Genomic DNA, 24,572 nt, shown 5'->3' with positions numbered 1-24,572 from the left:
GATGTTTACTCTTCTGAGCTTTTGGCCACTTTCCCAGGGATTGACCCAGATTGGATCTTGCAACATTATCCTGGGACACTTCTATTTGTCTTCATGCATTTAAAATTGCACTTTGATACCATTTTGAGTACCATGTTTGGAATATATCTCAGTATCCTGAGTTGAGCAACCATGTGAAATTGCAGTTATTTCTGCAGAGAAAGATTAGATTTTCTCATAAATGTGAATGTTAGGACAGATGGAGAACCTGAGCCGAAGATTAACTAAAACACATTCTCATCATATGAGGCCATAGTTTCTTATGTTTAAAATGAGGGCCTATTTTACCCATCAGAATAAAGTGATCTGATTTATAGGTAGCCCTCGACTTACAATAGGACATTTAGTGACCGAATTTACAACAGCACAGAAAAAGTGACTTATAACTTTTTTGCACACTTACGAGCATTGCAGCATCCCCATGGTCACATGATCAAAATTCCGATGCTTGACAACTGACTTGTGTTTATGAAGGTTGAAGTATATCCTGGGGACATGTGATTCCCTTTTGCAACCTTCTGACAAGCAAAGTCAATGGGGAAGCCAGATTCACTTAACAATCATGTTACTAACTTAACTACAGTGGTTCAAGTAACAACCTTTGCAAGAAAGGTTGTAAAATAGGGTTAAATTCACTTAACAACTGTCTTGCGTAGCAACAGACATGCTGTGCTCAGTTGTAGGTCAAGAACTACCTGTATTTTTTTTATATACATAAATTTGTATATTCAGCCATCACAACGAGTGAATCATGTGAAGCATGATGAGTGAACCTATCCAGCCAGGCCTAATCAAACAGACAAAAATGTAACTTAGTGCAACAGACTTAGCCATTAATTTGTAGATTGATTCATTATGGTCTGTTTAAAAAGCTGTGTTGGAAGATTAAATTTCAGCTGGTAAACAAACCGTATTTAATATAACCTTAGTAAAAGATAGTTAGCTTCTGTGATATTATTAATGCTTTATGCCAGAGTTGGTGAACCTTTTCGGCACCGAGTGGCAAAACAGGAGCGCATGCAGGAGGAAACTGGAAGAGCAGCTCCCCATGTGTGCGCCAGGAAGCTGGTCTTCCGGTGTCTGGCGTGCATGCGCAAGCGAAAACCAATTGGCCGGTGCACTTGTGCGCACCGGAATCCTTAAGAGCAATGGGCAATGTTTGCCGTGCCCAGACAGATGGCTCTGCATGCCACTCCCAGCACACGTGCCATAGGTTCACCATCACGGCTTTATACAGTAGGACCTCTGGTCACAAACGCATCTGACCATGACCAAATCTGGTTCCGACCAAAAAATTCAGAAAATTTTTGAATCTGGTCCCGAACACATACTCGGGTGGTGATTAAACACAACCCCTGGCCCAGAAATGAAGACGAAACATTAGAAGACGAAGAAATCGCCAAAGTTATGGAACAAATTATGGTCGTGACCGGAGGTTCTACTGTATCTTTATATCAGGCCATTAAATTGTATTCATTCCAACACTCCCCAGGCTGCAAATTTCTGTAAATGCTAAATTGGGACAGGCACATGTCCTGGACAGGGTAGTCCAGAACATATGGAGGGTTGCTGTGATTGGGATAGGAGTGATTTCCTGGATATATTATTTAGTTGGACATGCTGACTCCTTTATGGCTTTTGTCCTCAGACTGCGTCCGGATGAAAATTGTGGTGGACAAGCTAAGCGCTTCAAGCAGGAGGTAAGTGAAAAAGATACATTATATGTGTATACACAAGAGGAAAAAAAAAGATAGAGAAATGTTTTGAGTTTTCAGAGAAAAATACTGTAGGGAATATGGCGATGAAACAATGCATGTTTTGCATGTCCATTCGGATCTTTTCTTCATTGAAGCAGAGGTTTCTCTGAGTTTCCCCCCCCTTGTAATCTTTTAGTCTTTAAAGAGAGATCCAGATCGGGAAAGGTACTCCCTCTTCTCTGTTGCCTGCCGTGTCTTCATGTCCTGGATGATAAATTATGCAAAATGAGGAAGCTGTTTTCTCCATTGAACAGGATCAGAAGATGAGCAATAGGAAGGGAGGAGTGCTAGCGTAAGAAGAACCTGCTGTTATTTTCATACTGCGTGCTAAGGCTAGTTTGGCCCTTACCTATTGGTCTGACTTCAGAAGACCTAGCAGAGGAGGACAATACTGATTTGTTTGTGGAGAGAGAGGCCACTCATTTTTGCCTAATTGGTGGCCACGTGGTTTTGTGTATGTGTGTGTGTGTGTGTGTCCCCAGTTCTCACACTTGCAGTATGCCTAAGGGCTGGGCAAAAAGAGAAAAAAAAATGCTGTAACCAGAATAATTCAGTTTTAAAACTGCCCTTACGTCTCATCTCTCTACCCAGAAGTTGGAGATAAGGATTAATTTAAAATTACCCTTCTCTTCTGAGTCCAGATAAGACCAGGCTAATGTTAGTAAAAACTGTTTTTAATCTTAGATCAGGGGTGTCAAACATGCGGCGTCACATGGTCGTCATGTGACATATCGCGACTTTTTTCCCCCTTTGCTAAAATGGGCGGATGTGGCCAGTGCATGATGTATCCGGCCCGCGGTCTGCGAGTTTGATACCCCTGTCTTAGATAAAGAATATGATAAAGGTGTGAGTCTACATATATTGGTGTATATGTACATTTCTGAATGGATAGTGAATATGTATTTATCCTGTATTATTCATTACACTCTGAATACGTTCTTCATTACATGTATTATATGAACATTACATGTAGGATCACATTGATCCGTGAAAGTTGAGGAATCTAAAATTGCTCCCAGCCCCATTTCCAACCAGCTCTGACCAGCCATGGATCGAATGTATGAAACGTTAGAGTTTGCCTTAGTGTGGAGACAGTGTTAGTTAACACACGCACAATAGAAAACATCAGTCCCATGTCTTCATTGTTGTACCGAATGAGACAGGCACATAATGCCTACCAATTTCTACCTGAAATTTGCAAGCATGCCCTGTAGCAATTTAGAGAGGGGGGGAGTGGATTATAGGGTTTGGGAAACAGAATGTACTTCTTGGCAGTTCAGGAGATCGAGGGTCCTCTTTAATGGAGGTGTTTTAATATAATTACATAGCAGTCCTGACAGGGAGTAGGCAGATTAGAAGGAAGCAGCCTAAAAAGATGAAGGCTGCCATTTCCTTGTGCACTGAACTCTAGCCAAAACTCTCTCCTTCTTTTTCTTTTTTGAAGTTCCAAACTCCAAAGTCTCCATGTTGCTTTTATCAAATGCTTACCCCACCCTTCTAATATCATTTGTAACTAAACTGATTAAATGGAAGTTAATATGAGTACAAGTAAATGCAGGAGGAAATGTCATACTAATCTGTATGCAACATGATTCCAGGAAAGAAGTCAAATCATGCCAGCATATTACTTGCCATACATTTCAGATTGTTCCAAGATTGTATTTTGGGTGCATGTTAACGCAGTGTTTAATAACATTTATTGCTTGCAGTAAAAAAAATATATCACATTTCAGTTTTGAAGTTGACAGATCTCTTAGAGAAAGTAAAATTGGCAGGCAGGCATCTTCCCTTTTATTTTTCTTGGTAATTCTCCCAATAGGCTACAGAACACAGTCGCCCTGAGCTTCCTTTGGTCTGTGAACCCTTCCTTCCTCCATACCGATCCAGCATAGAAGAAGACACAGCCAGCTTGTCTGGGGAAAGCTTAGATGGACATCCGCAAGGTGAGTGCTCTGGGCTCTAGGGAAGTTTTCCGTGGGTATCAACTATGGAACCAGACTGTAAAATGGGAAATTATGAAGGAGGCTTTGTTTCTTGGTAGGCTTCACACAAAGCGCTGTCATTCCTGTTTGTAGAATCCATTTTGTCCCTGGAACAGTGATTCTCATACACTGCTGTACAAGAGGAACATGCTCAGCCTTGTATATGCAGTATTGAATAGCACATGTGCATTACTTTAACTACAAGTTGGCTAAATAGAAGTTGCAATTTGTAGATTTTATTATGCCCCCCCCCCCTTTTTTTTTTCACTCTGTCTGGCTTGCTGTGTGTGACCTTGACATAAACTGAAGCATTATTCATTTCATTGCTCTGTGGAAGAAACCATGATTGGCTAGGATTGTACAGCATGCTAAGCCATGAATCATAGTCTACAAATCAGAATGACTGGGTGTACACATTCCGGAAGCCAAAACTAAACAAACCACATGGTAGTTTAAATATGACAAGTGTACCCAAACCAGCTTCCTTCAAGTGAGCTAATGCTGAGTTTTAATTAGATTTCCATAATTTAGTATGTTTTCTCTTCCTTTTTCTCTTTGTTTTTTTTCCCTCTCTCTCCTTTTCCCCTCTTCCCCTTTTATATACAAACATACCACTCTGTGTTTTATTTTACTATATCTTTGTTTTAATTAGTTTTCATAGTAGTCTTAATCCAAATAAACCCTAGCAGGGCTTCAGCAAGTAAATGAGCATAGCTTTACATTCTTACAGTTGTTTATAAATTGTAGTTTTATTTATAGCCTTGTAGAGTTATCTGTCCTAATTATTTATTGTGTTTAGATTATTCATTGCAAAGTTATAATGTTATTTATAGGTGTTTTAATAGCTCTATAATTTTAACTTAATAATTTTTTATTTACCCCAACCTAGTAAACTACGTTGACTTTTTCTTTTTACATAATTTTCAATGATGCAGTTCCACTTTCTCTAGCACTTCTGTGTTTTTGGTTTAGTTTGAAGACTGAGCAAGAGAACTTTATACAGGTGGTCCTCAACTTACAACCACAATTGAGCCGAAAATTTCTAAAAGTTTTGCCCCATTCTACGACCTTTCTTGCTACAGTTGTTAAGTGAATCACTGCAGTTAAGTTAGTAACACAATTCTTAAGTGAATCTGGCTTCCCCAACTGACTTTACTTGTCAGAAGGTTACAAAAGGGGATCACGTAACCACGAGATTCTGCAACCATCATAAATATGAATCAGCTGCCATGGTTGAATTTTGATCATGTGACCATGGGGATGCTGTAACAGTCATAAAGGTGGAAAAAGAGTGATAAGTCACTTTTTCAGAGCCGTCACTTCGAACGGTCACTAAATAACCGATTGTAAGTTGAGGATATCTGTACATTTTGAGAATAGAGGTGAAACAGGAAAAGAGAGAATACAACAAAACAGAAAACAGCATATCTCTTCGTTGTCAACAGCTACCTGTTAAATTAACTGTTCTTTTCAATAGCTGTCTAAAATGAGTAAACCATTAATGATTGAATTAAAAGAAAAAAACACTAAATGTCTTTATAGTTTTGGTGAACTTCAACTATATTAACTTAGACACCCATTTATTTATTATCTGATAAAAAGCAAAATGTTTTTCAAATTTGGCAACCTCAAAATTTAGCATGCTGGCTGGGGAATTCTGGGAGTTGAAGCCCACACATTTTAAAGTCGCCGTGTTTAAAAAGCACTGGATTAAAGTAATACATCTTCACTTTTCTATGCCATGTTGATAACCCTTTATGGAAAACACACATTCTCTAAGGTTCACCTCATCCTCCAGTTTTTGTAGTCATCCTTTCCCTCTCTAAAAGACCATCTAGGAAAAAGTGTTGCATTTCTTCCAGGGAAGTGAGGTAGCGGGAACCTCAATCTGCCTTCCTGCTCGCTGTCTCACCTTTAAGTAACAACTCAGTATATTTATTTTCAATAACTCCAGAGTCAAATATATGCAGCATATTGGGAACCAACTTTTCCCTGTTACCTTTGGGTCTATTCTAGCTATCTGAAGCTTAGGACAAATTATTTGAGACCAGCATAAAGGTAAAGGTTCCCCTCGCACATACATGCTAGTCGTTTCTGGCTCTAGGGGGGCAGTGCTCATCTCGGGTTTCAAAGCCGAAGAGCCAGTGCTGTCTGAAGATGTCTCCGTGGTCATGTGGCCAGCATGACTAAATGTTGAAGGCGCATGGAACGCTGTTACCTTCCCACCAAAGTGGTCCCTATTTTTCTCCTTGCATTTTTACATGCTTTCGAACTGCTAGGTTGGTATAAGCTGGGACAAGTAACAGGACCTCACCCTGTTACGCGGTGCTAGGGATTCGAACCGCCGAACTGCCCATCGACAAGCTCGGCGTCTTAGCCACTGAGCCAACATGTCCCACGAGACCAGTATACTACTGATTTAATACCTTTTACTTAAAGGCATGTCTCTCCCCTCCTGATTTTTTCCCCCCACAGCTACTGGGTCTTGTCCTCGGCTTACGCCGCCCCCCCACACCGCTTCTGATGGCCTACTGAGTCTCCCTCCACATGGGTTATGGAGCCGTCACATCCTACAGCAGACACTGATGGATGAAGGGCTGCGATTGGCCAGGCTGGTGTCCCACGAGCGAGTGGGACGGCTTAGCCCATGTTTGCAAGGAAAACCCCAGATGCCTGGTAAGTAGCTGCTTTCCATGTTGTTGTTGTTGTTGTTGTTTTTTGATATTTATTTTACTTATTTATTTTATCTTATGTTACAAGTAGTCCTCAACTTACAACAGTTGTCTTAGTGACTGTTCGAAGTTACAATGGCACTGAAAAAAGTGACCTATGACCATTTTTCACATGTATGACTGTTATTCTTACATGTGACTGTCATGTGATTTTCATTCGGATGCTTTACAACTGACTCAGATTTACGGCGGTTGTGGTGTCCTGGAGTCATGGAATCACCTTTTACGAACATCTGATAAGCAAAGTCAATGGGGAAGCCAGGTTCACTTTACAACCATGTTCCTAACTTAACAACTGCAGTGATTCACTTAACAGATGTGTCAAGAAAAGTCGTAAAATGGGACACTTAACAAATGTCTCATTTAGCAACAAATTTTGGGCTCAGTTGTGGTCGTATGTTGAAGACTAGCTGTATTTTATTATTTTATTTATTTTTATTTAATTTAATTTTAAGTTAATTATTTTATTTTATTATTTATTTTATTTTTAGATAAATTTGCTGTCCACATTGCTACAAGGTGGCTCTAGTTGGCTTACAACATTAAAAGCTATAAAAACACAAAACACAAATATTTCTAGAACCATAGAATAGAATTACAATCAAAAGTAAAAAAAAATTTAAGGAGAGGGAGCAGCATGCGCAGGAGGAGAGGTGTGGGATTTTTCTCCTAATCCACTAACGATAGCATGATACTCCCCCATTTGGAGGCCCAAGCCAGCTGGCTGAGCCAGGTGTTCAGGCCCTTACAGAAGATCAGAAGGGAGGGCAGGAATAGCAGATCTCACTTTGGGCAGGGATAAGAGGTGCTAAAGTGCAGGAGCTACAGCAGAAAAGTCTCTTCATGCTTCATTTGAAATCTGATGGGCAGCTGCGATGGCAAGAGAACGTCTGTCAGTGCTGACACAATAACATTATCAGACAGCCTGGCAGGAGCAAAGGATACAGTTGAGGATGAGGAGAGCTACTTTCTCTATCTTTATGAAGATCAGGTTGCATAACTTTGGGGAAACACGGTCACCGTTTAGGTAAAGGCCAAAGCTACTAATTTTCTTCAGGGAGCAGATTGGGAAGCTTGTAGAATAGAATAGAATTCTTTTATTGGCCAAGTGTGATTGGACACACAAGGAATTTGTCTTGGTGCAAATGCTCTCAGTGTACATAAAAGATACAGTCAAGAATCATAAGGTACAACACAATGATAGTCACAGGGTACAATAAGCAATCAAATCGTACTAGGAATATGTAGAAATATGTAAGAATAGTATGTTGGTATTAAAGAAACTGAAATTATATTAGAGGAGGGGAAGGGGGGTAGCTTCTGTTTCTGAAAAGATTTATTACCAAGTTGCCAAAAATAAAGGTTACTACTGGATTCATCCTGCTGTTGTGTTCCTGGAATATGGAAAAGAAACAAATTGCATATGATTCAGAAAAGGACAGCTTTGTCGGCTTTAGTGAGGCACAGGGCACTTTTGGGAAACTCAATGTATGCCGTTCAGAAACCAAGGAACAGGATTGCGACCCAAGGCAACTTGTTGTTTCTGGTTTCTTCCCAAAATGTTCTGGGAAAAGGCTGGAAGTACTAGGAAAAGACTATTTATTATGAGACTATTATGACATACAGTTCTAATTTTATTTTTAAGTTTTGTTAGTTGACTTAAGTCCTCTTCAGATTCCCAAGGCGGGATAGAAGTTGGAGGGAGAAATACATAGCAGACAGATTTACATGGACTTCATTTTGCTGGCCTCTCAAAGTGGAAGTTTAGGCTCTGAAAAATGGGAGAAGTCATATTCATCACAGGATATCTCAATTGTCTTACACACACACACCCAACATCAGTAGTCCCTTATTAGAAAAATCCTTGCCCAGTTGTTTTAATTTTCTTGATAATTAGTCTTTAAAAATATCAATATGTGGAGTCAAAATTTTTGCTAAGGCAAAGGCTATCCAAGAGAACTTGATCCAGTAGCCATTTGTCATGTCCCTGTTAGAATCTGACTCCAAGGAAGAGGAGGAACAGCCAGCAGGGAGTGGACGTGTGGCTCTGGAGGTTGTGGAGGAAACTGGGGAAGGGCACAGGCCGGCTGAGCATTCAGAGGAAGACCTAGGCCATCCCCTCTTCATCCTAGGGCATGCAGGGAGGAGCGGATAAGGGAGAAATGTGAATGGCGTGATCTATGGGAGAGGAAAGGGCCTTGATCCCCTTCATGGGCTGCAGCTGTGAGGACTGTTTAAAAGGACAACTGCACATGGAAGCAAAGCGTGGAAATATTTCTAGTCAGTTCTTATCTGAGTTCTGGCATCCTTCCCAGTGTGTGTATTTTGATATCTGTGGATGTCTTCAAGCCCTTATCCTGCCTTGTTTCATTAATTTTTCAGTGTGGTTTGTGTTGTTTTTTTTCTATTTATATGTATTTTGAGTTTGAATGGAATTTCTTCTTTTTCGCAACTGTTTGTGGGGGAGTTTTTTTTCTCCAGTCAATGATAATTGGACCTTTAATGCCAAGTTGAAGGAATTAAAGGGATTTCACCTGTTTTTGTGACTTTGTTGCTTTTGTATCCCACCCTGGGTCATCACACTGTTGGAGAACAACAAAAAATGAAAGTTGGATTTCTTCAGTGCTCAAATAGGAAACCTATAGAACTGTTTTTCCTTGTATCGGATTATGACTGCTTTGAAATGGATCGCGAAATCTTAACTTTTGATTTCTGCCTCTCTTTTTTTTAGAGTTTGGGGAAACTCTTCCTGAGCGATGCCAGCCTCCAGCAGCACAGCCTGAGGCCAGAAGAAACAGCATTAAGGTGGAACCAGACACCAGCCGGCAGTGAGAAAAAAGGACTGACATGCTCAGCCATTAAAGCAATAATACTCCAGCCAGCTCTGACCGTTAGATAGGGGGGTTATCCTCTGTATCACCCCCTGCCCCCCAGGGAGGCCTGTGGGACTTCCTTGCAAAAGACAAGCTGTCATACTAGCACAACCAACTCTTCACCCTGTTCCCTTCATGAAATGGGGAGCATGCTTTGGCTCACAAACCGAAGAGCATGGACCCACGGACGGGCAAATGACATAGGAAGGAAGCCTGCCATCTTAATTTAACTCGGCACAGAAGGGGGTGGCTACAGTTGATAGCATGAGCTCTCAGGTAGACCGAATCTCCAGCCCTCTGATGGACTAATGGAAGGTCATACTTACCCACGGCCTTTCCTCCCGTGCGAGATTTGAAACCGAGGGGTACATAGCCATTAAAAAAAGCACATAAATATCCTGTACATATTTTATTGAAAGGCGTATAAGTGATTGGCCATAAACAATACATCTTGTTCCCAAATTGTCTCCAATACTCCCGTACTCTCAACCACACGCATACACATGAAACATGTTTGTCGCTGCCCTTCAGTCTTTGTCACAGATGTTTCCTGTACGCGCTGAACCTGCATCCCCAGGATTGTTTTAGCACACACACCCTGCAAACCATTTTGCAAATTGCCATAGAAAGGATAATTCTTGATGTGACAGAAGGAGAAAAAACTGTGTCAAAGACACCAGAGATTACTATGCTATCTGTATAACTAAGCAAAATGTGTAAATTGAATTAAATTCAGTTTTTGTCTCCCCTCCCCTCCCCTCCATTGGAATATGGTCCCAGCAGTCACTTTTAAGTCCAAGGATGGTCCTCAGATCAGGAGAACTGGGGCATGCTGAAAATATCCTCATGACTGTTCTTGCCTGCTGATGTTATATTGTGGTGAATCACCAGATTGCTGTTCAGCTGGATTTGGAATGCTTGGAGGTATTTTGTTTCCTAATGGCTCTAGGGCGGCTAGAAGTTTACCCCATTAAAAATAAGAATTGAACGGCTGCCGCCTGGATGGTGCCAGCTGGATGGTGTACAGCTGCCAGCTGCACACTAGCAACAACTGCCTCCACACTAAACTGCATCCCAGCAGCAGTTTTAATTTGGGTACAGGTAGTCCTTGACTTACCACCGTCATGGAACCCAAAATTTCTGTTGCCCAGCGAGACATTTATTTAGTGAGCTGTGCCCCGTTTTATGACTTTCCTTAACACATTTGTTAAGTGAATCACTGCGGTTATGTTAGAAAAACAGCTCTTCGGTGAATCTGCCTTCCCTATTGACTTCGCTTGTCAAGAGGGTCTCAAAAAGGGATGACATGACCCCGGAACATGTCATAAGTACGGAATAGTTTCCAAGCATCTGAATTTTGATCATGTGACCTTGGGGAATGCTTCAGTGGTCCTACGAAAAACGGTTGTATGTCACGTTTTTCAGTGCCGTAACAGTCACTAAATGAACTGTTGTAAATTGAGGACTACCTGTATTCTATCAAAACCATTAATGCAGGGGGGGTGAATTAATATCAGAATCCATCCCTTTTCTACCAGAACACTTTGAATTTATAAAGGATCTGACAAAGGGGCGGAGAGGGAGGCCTTGCTGAGAGTCAGGTGGTGGAACATCATTCTCTCTCAGTACTACCTACTCATTTCCTAAGGCTTCTCGCTCCTATTCTCAGAGTTATTTATACAGGTAATCTCAATTTACAACCACAATTGTGACCAGAATTTGTCTTGTTAAACAAGGTAGTTGAATGAATCGTGCCTGATTTTACAATAGTTTTTGTTTGTCACAGTTGTTAAGCAAACCACTGCAGTGAAGTAAATCCAGCTTTGTTTGTTGGAAAGCACCTGGGTAGGTCACAAGTGATGATTATGTAATGCCTCCTCCCCCCATGCTGCAACCATCAAATAATATGCCGGTTTCCGAATGCCAGAATTTGGTCATGTGACTGGGGATGCTGTCACAGTTGTAAGTGCAAGGACTGGTTTTGTAAGTCATTTTTTTCAGTGCCATTTTAGCAGAAACGGTTGTGTGTTGAGGATTACCTGTACTTTTCTTCCTTACCACTTCAAATTCCTGTAATTGGGAAAAGGAATGAACAGCAAAGAGGAAACCAGTGCCATCATAGCGAGAAGTAGATGGGCTGATCTCTTTAACGACATGCAGAAAATGGAAGATCCTCCATTTTGGATCTTCCATTTTGAAGCAATTTCATAGAAAGTAAAATCAGCTAATGAAAAAACTACAGGCTTTTGTAAGTCTGCAGGATGAATCTCTTACTAGTTTCAGATTTGTGTCTGACCCCCCCTCCCACACACACACACCTCGATGGTTTGGTATATATAGTAACTGCTGTATTTGCTGAGAATGAGAATCAGAAGAGATATTTCTGGAGTAATCACCTGTTGAGAGGAACAAGTTGGATTTGGTGCCCTTAATAAACACACATGTGAGAGGAGCAAATTATAATTAAATTTACTGCTCTTAAGGCAGAGCTGTCAAACTCGTGGGCTGGATGTGTCATGCGCTGGCCACACCGGTTTAGCGAAGGGGGAAATGGCAGTATGTCATGTGATGACGCCATGGTGACACGAGTTTGACACCCCTGCTCTAAGGGAACACTAACTTTACAACTCTTATTTGAGGGAATAGGGGAGAGCATTTCCTAACAAGGCTTTCTCAGTGGTATAGTCCTGTTTTTGCCAAAGAAATGAATGGGGAATAGGGGTGATGCTGAAATTGAGAAAAGGTTAAAAAGAAGGAATTGTCTGGCTCTGGGACAGAAGAGAATCTGTTTCCCCATCAGGGATTGTAGGAAAATAATGTTCTTCCATTCTTTTTTGCTCATAATTACAGCATTACAGTATGAGATAAAGATATTAATCTCCTTCAAAGCAGTCTGAAAGCAACATTTTCTGGAATAAACTGACTTGCAAAACACAAATTGTTCAGATAAGCCTTGGAATTCCCATTGAGTTAAAATTAATACTTAACTGCTATTAAGTCAAATCCCCATCTCCTACCCTACAGCCTTTGTGTCTTTATAGGAAAATTAGCATCCTTTCATTTGTAATGTATACAGTAGATTATTTATTTTGTTATTTTGGAATAAAGTCTTACTTTATGCGTTATTTTACATTTCCCCTTTTACCAGGATCTTGGCAAATAAGAATAGAGTCTACAACAGGAAAGCTGGTATAAAACGTTGGGCTGTGCCAGCTGATGATATAGGGGAAATCTGAATTTTACATTATCCTACCTGGGAAAAATGGCACAGGTGTTACAGTCCATATCTCAAGAGCCCCAAATTAACGATCAGGAAAAAAAAAAGTTGTAAAGAATTTAGGCTCCATCTATTGTAAAGGAACTGCAAGTTGGCAAAGCTGGCCCAAAGTATTTTGCAGCTGTTTTGAGTGAAAATTGAATCCCTCTCCCCCCCCACCCCCTCCAAACGGGATAAAAACTTGGTGAGAAGATTGCATTCACCACCATACCTAAGCAGTAGGTTAGTTTGGCAAATTGGCAAGGCAAACCATGTGACATTCAACACCTCCCTGCCATTGCTCTTGTTTTGGGCTGAGATGGTCGCCTCACTCTGCCTAACAATTCTATATGATAGGGAGAAAGGCTCTGTGGAATGTTAAATTCTGGGAGGCAGCAGTCTTCCTCCAAAGGAGAAATGAAAAATAATGAAGGCTCCATTGGAATATTTCCATTTGCCCAACTGACCCCTCTAAATACACGAAAGAAGCGGCAGCCCAATCAAGACCTTACCTACATTAGTTAAACAAAGAAATTTTCTTCTGAAGTTCCTGATGAAATGTTTTCTGTCTGGGCTGCTGATAATGATAAAAGTCAATCTAACATGCTATAATTGGAAAACCACCAACTCTCCCTTGTGATCCAGAGGTAATGCAGATAAGCAGTAAAACACATGGTTGCTTGTGCATCATGTCTGTCCCCCTTCTCCCAGACATTATTGCCCACCGAAAGGGAGATGTGTGTGAATGGGAAACCCTCTCTTGCTCCATTGGCTGCGGTGACAATATAGGCGGAGCTATATATCATGGCATGTGCCTGACTTAGCAGACAACTTGAGTGGGTCTTGGTTCAAAAGAGCTTGCAAAGATGTAACAGGATGAAGTAGATACGCAGATGGGCCCAGGAGTAGTTTTCTGTACACGGTAAGTCTTCTGGGTTACCAGCTATCACAGTTGATGTCCAGGCTTGATAGGGAGAAGTACATCAAAGGTCCAATAAAGCATCTCCAAGGTATGAGAGCGAAAGATGACAAGCACATAAAAATGAGTCACACTGGATTATGGCAAAAGTGAAGGTCCGGATGCAGGTCTTGGTCTGGATGCAGAAGCTTTTCAAACTCTTCACTGGAAGGTGGGGAAATAGTCTCAGGCACCCTGGGGGGTGGGGAGAGAAAAAAAACAGGCAGTGAGCAAGCAGATTTGAGTAATTAGTTCTCACGAAGCACCTCACAATCAACAGGCAGGATCATGCCATCATCCCATTATATTTCCCCTCCCAAATTTCTTGGCTTCTGGCCAAGAACTTGCCTGTTTGAATCCAGCTACACTGTTCTGACCCAGGCTTCCTAAACCGTAATCACGCACAAGCTTATTTTAAAAGCAAAACTTATTTTATTGCAACGCTGGGAATTGTTTTCATTCCCAGCCGGAATTAATCTCAAACCGTCCCCCAAGATAAGCACACACTTTTCAGTTCTGTGAAGTGCTGCAAAAGTGTCGAATGACTAGAAAAGAAACCAACCAAAGTACAAAAAAAAACCCAACCAAAGTACAAAGAGCTTCAAGGATGACTCTGAACTGATCGAACTACTTTCCTTCCTGCAAAGGTTTCGTCATCTTGGCCTGACTTTTATACCTTATGTGAGGGGCAATCACCTCCCAGCCTTACTCCCGAGTCGAACCCTTTTGTTTCAGCTGCTCTCGCCTTCTAGCAGCTCTGTGCATATGCGCACTGGAAACGGGCTCCCCTGGGTCCTCTGCCTTGCTGCTGCCAGACTCCAAAGGCTCTGAAGGCAGCACCCCACACTCCCAGATGGTCCTAGCCCCATCTCTGCATCGGACACAGGACCCTCGTCTGAGTCCTCTCCAGGCTCCTTGACTGGTTCTTCCCCACTGTCTGATTCTGCCGCTGTCTGCACCGGCTGCTGGTGAACCACAACATTCGCACCCCATTTCAACCATTCCATTTCTTAGCTTCCTTGGCTTATCACTAGCCAAAACAAATTGCATCAGTCCAACATCTCAAAAGGTTCTTTTTTCAAGAGGCAACTGGACTTTCTCTGGGTTTTTTTTTCTTTGAAGGCGTTTCAGTTCTTCTTCGCTCAGAGCTGAAGAAGCTTCTTGGATGAGAAGCGAAACGTCTTCAAAGAAAAAAAACCGGAAAGTCCAGTTGCCTCTTGGGAAAAAAAAGCACCTTTCGGACAACCCTGACCTGGATGACTGAGAACCTCCATAGACATCAGTCCAACAATTATCATGCTCAACTTCTACATTACGCTATCCCATTTTACTTGCCATTCAGTGTCTACTACTTCATTCTCAATAACTAACCTCAGCAACACGTTCCTGGCTGTCTACGCATCAGAAACTCAGGACATCGATAGTTAAACTAATTTGCTTGGCATTTCCATCAACTTAGAAGTATGTCATCCTTTGAAAGGCTGGTTAAAGTAATCAATCTGATAAAAGGTTGCCTATCTACTATAATTTCTGGGGATTCTGGAGGAAACAATGACATGCGTTCAGATAAACCCACAGGAAGAAAAAGCAATATTGCAAAGCCCCATCGTGATAAATGTCTCCGCCTTTATTTCCCCTTTTCAACCTGCAAGATGCCATTGACACTCACCTTAATGGGTCTGCCATCACATGGAGCTGAAGATTCCCAGGGTATGTTATGGTGTTCTCAGTGGGCATAGAGAGGTCCGGCATCTCTACATCTGGGCATAAGGAGTATGAATCCACTGAACCAAGAGGTGAAGCATTGCCCAAAATTAATTCACTGTGAGAGGAAAGAAATGTTGGTCACAATGCAGCTCTAGAGACTGAAAAGTGGAATAGGATATCCTGACATTGCTAGTATCAACTTAAAATCCAAAGCCAATTGACTACTGAGATAGAAAATGACCCTTTTTTGCTCTCTAGGTAGTTTGGGTTGATTGCAATTCCAAAATAAAAAAAGAGAACTTGCATTAAATTAATATGACAATATGCAAATATGCTTTTTAAATTATCCAATTACATTTAAATTAGTCTCGGGCTTTATGTATGGTTTCAACATTGGGCATTTTTACATATTGTACATTTTAATAAATATATACATATTTCATTCTATGCAGGTCTTGGTGTGTTCAGGTCTTTTCCCGTGTAAGATTGAGAGTATCTTGGCGACGTTTCGATGAGGTCCCACTCTCCATCTTCAGGCTGGTGCTTATGGCTTCGCGCTTGTGTGAGCAAAAAAAGCCAACCAATCTGCAAACATCAACTCTATCAACCAATCAAGAAATAACAATACAGCCAACCTCCCCACCAGTATTTATAGAGATGGCAGCTCTTTGGTCGCGCTTTGGTCGCACAAGCACGAAGCCGAAAGCACTAGCCTGAAGATGGCGAGTGAGACCTCATCAAAACGTCACCAAGATACTCTCAATCTTACACGGGAAAAGACCCGAACACGCCAAGACCTGCATACCTGTACCCGTGAAATCTACAAAAACAAATTTCATTATATATATATATATATATGTGTATGTATGGCCTTCGGCTTTGTTCGGGTATTTTCCCACGTCATTGTAGTTGTTCTTTTAAAGTTGTAGCAACGTTTCAGCAGAATCTCATCTGCCATCATCAGGCTTCTGTATTGTGTCCGTCTGTGAGTCAGACTTTTACAGTGGTTTCAGATTTAAATTTGGGGCAGCCTATTGTGCACAAACAGATCCCCCCTAATACCTCCAGCTCAAACACATCCCAACCAGGCACCCAGATGAAACCCAGCTTCCTAACTAATGATAGCCGTCCATTTACCCGAAGCCAAGCTGCACTAAAGGCCTCCAATAAAGTAACACAATGCTGCCAGCCAATCAAGATACAAAAAGAGCCAAAAAACAGACAGAAGATATTAGAGACACCAATCAAGCAGAACACAGCAAACTCCGAGACCAATAAACACAGACCAAGACTCCCAACCAATCAGGATGAAGAAAAAACCATTCTGGCACAGCAATAGGCTGCCCCAAATTTAAATCTGAAACCACTGTAAAAGTCTGACTCACAGACGGACACAATACAGAAGCCTGATGATGGCAGATGAGATTCTGCTGAAACGTTGCTACAACTTTAAAAGAACAACTACAATGATGTGGGAAAATACCAGAACAAAGTGTGACTCACAGACGGACACAATACAGAAGCCTAATGATGGCAGATGAGATTCTGCTGAAACGTTGCTACAACTTTAAAAGCACCACTACTATGACGTGGGAAAATACCCGAACAAAGCTGAAGGCCATACATATAGTCACTAAACAGCAATTGTTAACCAAGGTTTATCTGTACTTGGATCTTATCAAGAACAGAACTACTCAATCCAGCACAATGTAGAGACCTGGCCATAGATAGATAGATAGATAGATAGATAGATAGATAGATAGATAGATAGATAGATAGATAGATATCTAATCTATATCTATCTATCTAGATAGATAGATAGATAGATAGATAGATAGATAGATAGATAGATAGATAGATAGATATAGATAGATAGATTAGATAGATATAAGATATAGATAGATATTTATATCTATATCTATATCTATATCTATATCTATATCTATAACTAATCTAGATCTATCTATCTATCATCTATCTATCTATCTATCTATCTATCTATGATATAGATAGATAGATAGATAGATGATAGATAGATAGATAGATGATATAGATATAGATAGATAGATAGATAGATAGATATGGCACCAAAACCCTGGCCACTATGGAAAACCCTAGCCACAGAGTCATCAGAGAAGCCATAGAGATTGAAAAAAGACCAGAAAGCATGAACAGAAGAGATGATTCCACCAGGCTGTCAATCATTTGGAAGCCTGCACTCACAAACAAAAAAATCTCCACACCACAAGCCAGGCAAACACCTGGGCACAAACAGATCCCCCCTGATACCTCCAGCTCAAACACACCCCAACCAGGCACCCAGATGAAACCCAGCTTCCTAACTAATGATAGCCGTCCATTTACCCGAAGCCAAGCTGCACTAAAAGCCTCCATTAAAGTAACACAATGCTGCCAGCCAATCAAGATACAAAAAGAGCCAAAAAACAGACAGAAGATATCAGAGACACCCATCAAGCAGAACACAGCAAACTCCGAGACCAATAAACACAGACCAAGACTCCCAACCAATCAGGATGAAGAAAAAACCATTCTGGCACAGCAATAGGCTGCCCCAAATTTAAATCTGAAACCACTGTAAAAGTCTGACCCACAGACGGACACAATACAGAAGCCTGATGATGGCAGATGAGATTCTGCTGAAACGTTGCTACAACTTTAAAAGAACAACTACAATGATGTGGGAGAATACCCGAACCAAGCCGAACACCATACATGTAAGTACCCGCGAAAACTTAAGAAAACATAGATAGATAGATAGATAGATAGATAGATAGATAGATAGATAGATAGATAGATAGATAGATAGATATGTATGCCCAGGTCTCTACATTGTGCTGGATTGAGTAGTTCTATTCTTGATAAGATCCAAGTACAGATAAACCTTGGTTAACAATTGCTGTTTAGTGACTGTGAAGTAATGACAGCACTGAAAATGTAACTTTATGACTGATCCTCAAAACATACGACCCTTGCAGTTTTCTACAGTTACATGATTGCCACTCTGGTGCTTTGTAATCAGCACATGCTTATGACCAATGTAGTACTCCAAGGTTACATGATCACCATCTGTAAGCTTCACAGCCTGGATTCCAAAGTCAATGGAAAAGCCAGCCGTAAAAATGCAAGCCTTGGTCACATGATCTCTTATTACCAACCAAGGGTGTTTCGCTTAGCAACCACAATGTAACCTGATGTCATTAGTCTGGGTGTGGTCACATGAAGTTTCACTTAATGAACACGCAGCTTGGCAATTGAGTTGTTGGTCCCTATTGTGTTGGTTAAGTGAGCACTCCCTGTATAACATTTAGTCAGTGTCCTGCCTGCTATTCTTTCTGAGACAAACAAAACAGAAAGGGACCTGCTCAGGCAGGGATCCTTACAATGGCAACTGTGAGTTTTCATACATTGTGTTGTCGGGTAAAGATGTCTCGATGGATGACTGAACCATGACTGGTGGGCTGCAGCAAACACAGAGAAGGCTATGTCAAACACTGGACAGAATAATCTCAAGATTCTATCGATGTTAAAATGAGCATACAACACACCTGCACTGACTTCTTTTTACCTTCTGGTAATCCTTGACTGACAACCAGTTGCTCCCCTCTCATAAACTACTTATGACCCAGTTTTGAAGTTCTAACATCTGCCTCTCTCAACAGTCACATGACCAGAGTTTGGGTGCTCAGCAATTAGGCTGCATTTACAGCCATTAATTTACAGCGCCTGTGGTCACGTGACTGTGATTTTTGACATTTTTCTGAAAGCCGCCATTTATTTCCAGTTTCTGGCAAAAACTGCCTCACAGCGAACGATGAGCTCTTGCTTAACAAAGACCATGGTGTTTCCTTAAGGACTGCCATGCTCTCTTAACGATTGCCAGAAAAAAAAGGTTGTAAAATCAGGTCTGGTCACATGGTGTCCTCTTTTACAACTGTCACAACTTTGGGCCAAAATTGTGGGCTCAATTACAGTTGTAAGTCAAGGATTACCTATACTGATCACATCGCATCGCATTGCTTTTTTTTTTTTTAAATAACCTACTTTTATCTACTGCATTTTTACTTTGCTCTTCCTTTAAGCACGGACAGCGTAGATCAGGGTTTCTCAACTCAGCATTCTGGAGGGGAAATTGTGGGACTTGAAGTCCACCCATTTAAAGTTGCTGAGGTTGAGAAACCTGGCCTAGATGGCTTCACTAGCCTTTTGAGAAAGGTTTGGTGGGGAGAAAGAGTTTGACTTCACATACCACTCTAAGTGAGGAGTTTAACCACGCTTAACCAGAATAGTGAGTTTTACCTAATGCAACTATTATCACGTAATAAGGCACCATTTTGTAGCTTGCATGATGCCACGAGATTCGAAACTAGTACAGGAGAGAGTGGTTAATCATATGTCTTTTGAAGTTTCTCTCTTCCACCTACATCAAACAGATGTGTCCTTCCTAAGTACTTTGGTCTGAAATAGAGATAGGGCAGTGGTGGGATTGAACCAGTTGTTAAATCACACACACACACACACACACACACACACTGCTATCAAAGTGGATCCTGGGCGCTGCGCTGCAACGGAACGGCCGGCGGGGGTGGGGGGGGGAAGGAAAAGGCTACTTTCCCTCTTTCTTCTCCCTGCTCCTCCTCCTTCCCACTCTATTTCCTGTTTCTCCATTGCAGCACAGCACCCAGGATCCACTTTGATAGCTGGGGTGGTGGTGGTAGTAATTTAACAACCGGTTCACCCAGGGTCAGGTTGGCCATTGTGGGAGGCTCTGCCTGCTTTGGAAGCCATATTAGCACCAGAAGCTTCCACGCTGCAACATTCTTGAGTGTGGGAATTTGGGAGGGGGGGGATTTTAATGGAGCATATGTAGTTAGACCTAATAGCATTCTTCTTCTAAGTCAAGGTCATGTTATTTCTGCACCTGGATGAGGAGCGGTTGAAGGGTTGTCTCAAGTTGGAACGGATGGCGATTGGGGCATGGGATGGAATGATGGGTGCAGGGGATGGATTTGTAATTTTTAATTATTGGAGGAAAACCGGGAACTTTCAGATTCGGGTTTTCCCAGATGTGCCAGCATGGCAGCTCTAACAAAATGGAACTTTGAGAAAATGCCTGTCTTGGAGTTTTGCTATTGGAGCTTGTTTTTCTGGAATGCTGACAGGCTTGTCCCACATGTGCAGTGGAGCTAGAGGATGGTGATGGGCCACGCCTCCCACGACAGCCAACCTGACCCTGGGTGAATCAGTTGTTAAATTGTTTGAATCCCACCACTGGGATAGGGATATTTTTACAAAGCAAGGAGAGAGACACACATTTAAAATAATAATAATAATAATAATAATAATAATAATAATAATAATAATAATAATAATAATAATAATAATAATAATAATAATCTGCCTTTACTATTTTTAAATAACTCAGGATTATTTAACATAACTAATGCTCCTTCCTCCTCCTATTTTCCCCACAACAACTCTGTGAGGTGGATTGCATTGAAAGAGAGTGACTGCCCCAAAGTCACCCAGCTGGCTTTCATGCCTAAATTGGAATCAGAATTCACTCTCTCCTGGTTCTAACCTAGTGCTTAAGCACTAGCCTAAACTGGCTCTATTTCAATATCAAAGATCACTGAAGCCTAAAAAAACGATGCAGCATTGGAGATTCATATCTTTGCGCAAAAGGGAGGGCCTTGTCAAAATAATGGGGACGGGAGGGAGAAATGAGGCATTTTGCTCTCATTCGTATTACAGCCAACATGAACTTTCACCCTACTTTTAACAAAAGAGGTCAGATAATCCAGTCAATATTCCCCCATACCATAATACTGACTTAGCATACAAAGTAAGGAAGATGATCTTACAAAAATACGCAGGAACTGCCATTTAGACCCGTGATGGTGAACCTATGGTACGTGTGCCACAGGTGGCATGCAGAGCCCCAGCCAAACTTACCTGCACTGTGCATGCGCGCGCCTCCCAACTGATTTTCGGCCTGTTTGAGGCCGTTTTCGCCCTCCTGGAGGCTCGAGGGAAGCCTTTACAGCCTCTGGAAGTGCCAAAATGGGCCCATTTTCAGCCCCCAGAGGCTCCAGAGGCTTCCATCGAGCCTCCAGGAGGGCAAAAACGGCCTCCCCCAGGCTCCAGAGGCCCTCCGGAGGCTGAAAACAGGCACATCCCAGTATTTCCGGAAGGCCCATTTTTCAACCTCCCAAGGCTGCAGAAGCTTCCCTCAAGCCTCCAGGAGGGCAAAAACAGCCTCAAACAGGCCAAAAATAAGCTGGGAGGCATGCGCATGTGCAGTGCAGGTAAGGGGGCAGGGTGGGGATGTTGCACGCGCATGCGTGGGGGAGCGGGGCACATTGCATTGTGGGTGCCGGCATGCATGCACTTTCGGCACACCACAACAAAAAGGTTTGCCATCACTGTTCTAGATAGAAGAGGCAGAAATGTCTTTAAGTTCAGAATGAGATATACTTATAGCCAATCTCAATCAAAGTAGTTTTAGCTTTCCTGATCTTATCTATCCAAAGGAGCTGATATGAGTTTTTCAAGTCTGATTGGGTTGTACTTCCTCTTCCTTCTTATATTCAAGTCTGTCTGAGTTGCTTCTGAAGAATGGGATTTAGTTGTTCTGGACATAAAATAATGTTTCAGCCTCTTTTATCTAAGTAATGGTTCCTGCATTTTTCTGTCATCTTCCTTACTCTTTACCTATTGACTGAATTAATCAGCATTTTTGCTTCTGAGCAAAACCATGCCAAGGATACACGTCAACGCTACCAAAAGAGAAACCTAACACAGTACTTTCACATCCCAAGTCTTCTTTTATAAAATCAAAGGGAAGATGATGCTGACGTCAATCCTACTTGGAAGCATTTTATAAATAGCTGCATTTTATTATTCTTTCTTCTCCACATCTCTTTGCAGAAGTTGAGAAACTGTTCTGGACATGGCCCTACAGTACTGGCTCTACTTGGAAGCTAAATATTTTTTTTTCCCCTTGTGGTTTCACATCAGAGTAAATGAAATTGTTCTTTTTCATTGGAAGGCAGCAGCTTCGCAGAACTTGTAGGTGGATCATTTTCCACTGGTGAGAAATCTTGCCTCAACCTTTTTCCTGAGATTGCAGCTTCTCTTCAGAACAACTGTTCTATTTTCTTGTCTTTTCCTCTCACCCCCCACCTCCTCATATAATCAGGTACATGTACACAAGATAAACTAAGAATATAGATGGGATTGGAGAACAAACAGCAATTTATTCTCTTCCCTTCTGATCTGATGTCAGAGAATAGCTCAAGTTTGGGCCTCCACACCATTCCCCTTCAACATTAAAAGGAATGAAACTGATCACTGAAACAGTGACTTTTGAAGGATTGGGGGATTAAAAAATGGGGCCATGTGAAGGTAATTCCTCTTGGTACTGCTTTAGAGATACATGTTCATTATATACTAGACACGCAATGGTAAGATTCTCTGCAATCAGTCAGTAAGTTGATACTTACTTATGATAAGTTGAATCAGAATGGACTGCAAGATTCACATTAGAGCCGGCCAGAGTGTCAACTGGTTTCTGAATTGTAGGGAATGAGCAGGGTCTGGAATTGAACACAGCTTGTGTGAATATCCATTTGAACAACTAGGGGCAACATGATAGCAGTCTTCCAATATTTGAGGGGCTGCCACGTAGGGGGGGGGGTCAACCTATTCTCCAAAGCAGGACAAGAAATAACAGGTGGAAGATCATTAAAGAGAGATCCAACCTAGAACTAAGGAGAAATTCCCTGACAGCAAGAACAATTAATCAGAAAAAGCTTGCCAGCAGAAGGAGATTTCCAAGAAGAGATTGGCAACCATTTATCCAGAATGGTATAGGATCTCCTGCTTGAGTAGGGGCTTGGACTATAAGACCTCCAGGGTCCCTTCCAACCTTGCTGGAAGAGCTGCAGTGGCACAGTGGTTAGAATGCAGTACTGCAAGCTACTTCTGCTGACTGCCGGCAGCCTGGAATTTGGTAGAGCGAATCTCACGAGGCTCAAGGTTGACTCAACCTTCCATCCTTCCGGGGTGGGTAAAATGAGGACCCAGATTGTTGGAGCCCATATGCTGACTCTGTAAAATGCTTAGAGAGGGCTGTAAAGCACTGTGAAGTGGCATATGAGTCCAAGTGCTATTGCTATTGTTATTTTATGTTCTAAGGACAAAAGGGACATACTAAAAGAAAGTGCCATCTAACCGAAGTGCTTTTCAGACCTTCCTTTCATTTCAGTAAAGCTACATTAAGATAGGTCTGAATTTACTGTCTGTTACTGGAAAGGTTAATTAGGAAAAGATGGTCAACATATTTATATCCAGTCCTAGGAAGTGTTAAGAGAAGAGCAAAGAAGTTAGAGAATTCACACACTCACGTGTCTACAGTTATCGTTAACCTGGCTGGGACATAACTGCTGGTGTTTTTTCGTGTGTCTGCTGTGGGAAGAAACATAAACACATTTTAGCTTCTCAACCGCACAAATTGGTTCCTATTTTTGATACAGAAAGAAATTTCAAGGAAATTTTGTAACAAGAGGAAACCCTAAAGCAGAACTTGCTTCCCTCTATAGCAGCAGTTCCCAGCCTGATGTCTTCCAGCTTATCAACTATGGAAAGGTAGAGTCCCCAATAGGGATGCATCAATTGTTTGGGGTTTGATGTATTCAATGACTCTCAGAAATTCTCAGACAAGGATGCTGGAAATGATCCAGGCAGGAATTCAGCTTATGAGCTGCCATCAAAATACTAGATGGAGCTTATCCTGTGACCTGCTCAACCTTATCTTTAGAATCTCCACGCAGGTTCTGAGTCATTAAAAAAAAAGGATTGGTTCATCGATAGAAATAAGCCTCTTCATATTTTCTGAGTGATGTACAGCAAAACCTGTTCTGATATCAAAAGCTCTGCAGACACACCTTTTGTTTGATTGTGTGTCATGTCACTGTTACTTGAACTATGCAAGTTTATGTGTGAAAACTCACAGATTTGCTGAAAGTTAGCTCTAAATGCAGAACGGAACTGGGGAGAGCAATCAGATATGGATAAGCAAATCAACCCTATGCCATTTTATATGTGTTTATTCTAAGTCCCAGGTTATCACACTTATTTTGTGATTTATAAGAACCTTTGCCAAAATTTTCAGGCAGAATTATAATATATATTCTATCAAAATACACATTTAATAATTTTATTCAGCTAAGACTAGCATTACACAAAG

General features: G+C 41.5%; 2 protein-coding genes across 6 annotated transcripts in view; one reads left to right on the top strand and one right to left on the bottom strand.

The window, feature by feature from the left end:
• NAB2 (NGFI-A binding protein 2) overlaps positions 1-9,842 on the top strand; it is a 47,745-nt gene extending 37,903 nt beyond the window's left edge. For both annotated transcript variants that reach the window (XM_087956507.1, XM_026673899.2), the window contains 4 exons: positions 1,688-1,739; positions 3,616-3,739; positions 6,254-6,454; positions 9,242-9,842. In XM_087956507.1, coding sequence (XP_087812633.1) covers positions 1,688-1,739; positions 3,616-3,739; positions 6,254-6,454; positions 9,242-9,342 — 478 coding nt within the window. In that variant the 3' untranslated portion in view covers positions 9,343-9,842. The remainder of the gene's footprint in view (positions 1-1,687; positions 1,740-3,615; positions 3,740-6,253; positions 6,455-9,241) is intronic.
• STAT6 (signal transducer and activator of transcription 6) overlaps positions 9,778-24,572 on the bottom strand; it is a 92,211-nt gene continuing 77,416 nt past the window's right edge. For 3 of the 4 annotated variants that reach the window (XM_026673896.2, XM_087956503.1, XM_087956505.1), the window contains 5 exons: positions 23,731-23,791; positions 22,828-22,920; positions 18,706-18,783; positions 15,267-15,419; positions 9,778-13,792 (listed from right to left, as the gene is read on the bottom strand). In XM_026673896.2, the coding sequence (XP_026529681.1) occupies positions 13,687-13,792; positions 15,267-15,419; positions 18,706-18,783; positions 22,828-22,920; positions 23,731-23,791 (491 nt within the window). In that variant the 3' untranslated portion in view covers positions 9,778-13,686. The remainder of the gene's footprint in view (positions 13,793-15,266; positions 15,420-18,705; positions 18,784-22,827; positions 22,921-23,730; positions 23,792-24,572) is intronic. The other variant, XM_087956504.1, reaches the window with a different exon arrangement.

Source organism: Notechis scutatus, chromosome 2 (assembly GCF_049901735.1).
Source record: "Notechis scutatus isolate UNSWTSFEM ecotype Mainland chromosome 2, rNotScu1.2, whole genome shotgun sequence".
Lineage (NCBI taxonomy): Eukaryota > Metazoa > Chordata > Lepidosauria > Squamata > Elapidae > Notechis > Notechis scutatus.
The sequence above is the reverse complement of the archived record's forward strand: the minus strand, read 5'-3'. Positions and strand labels throughout refer to the sequence as shown.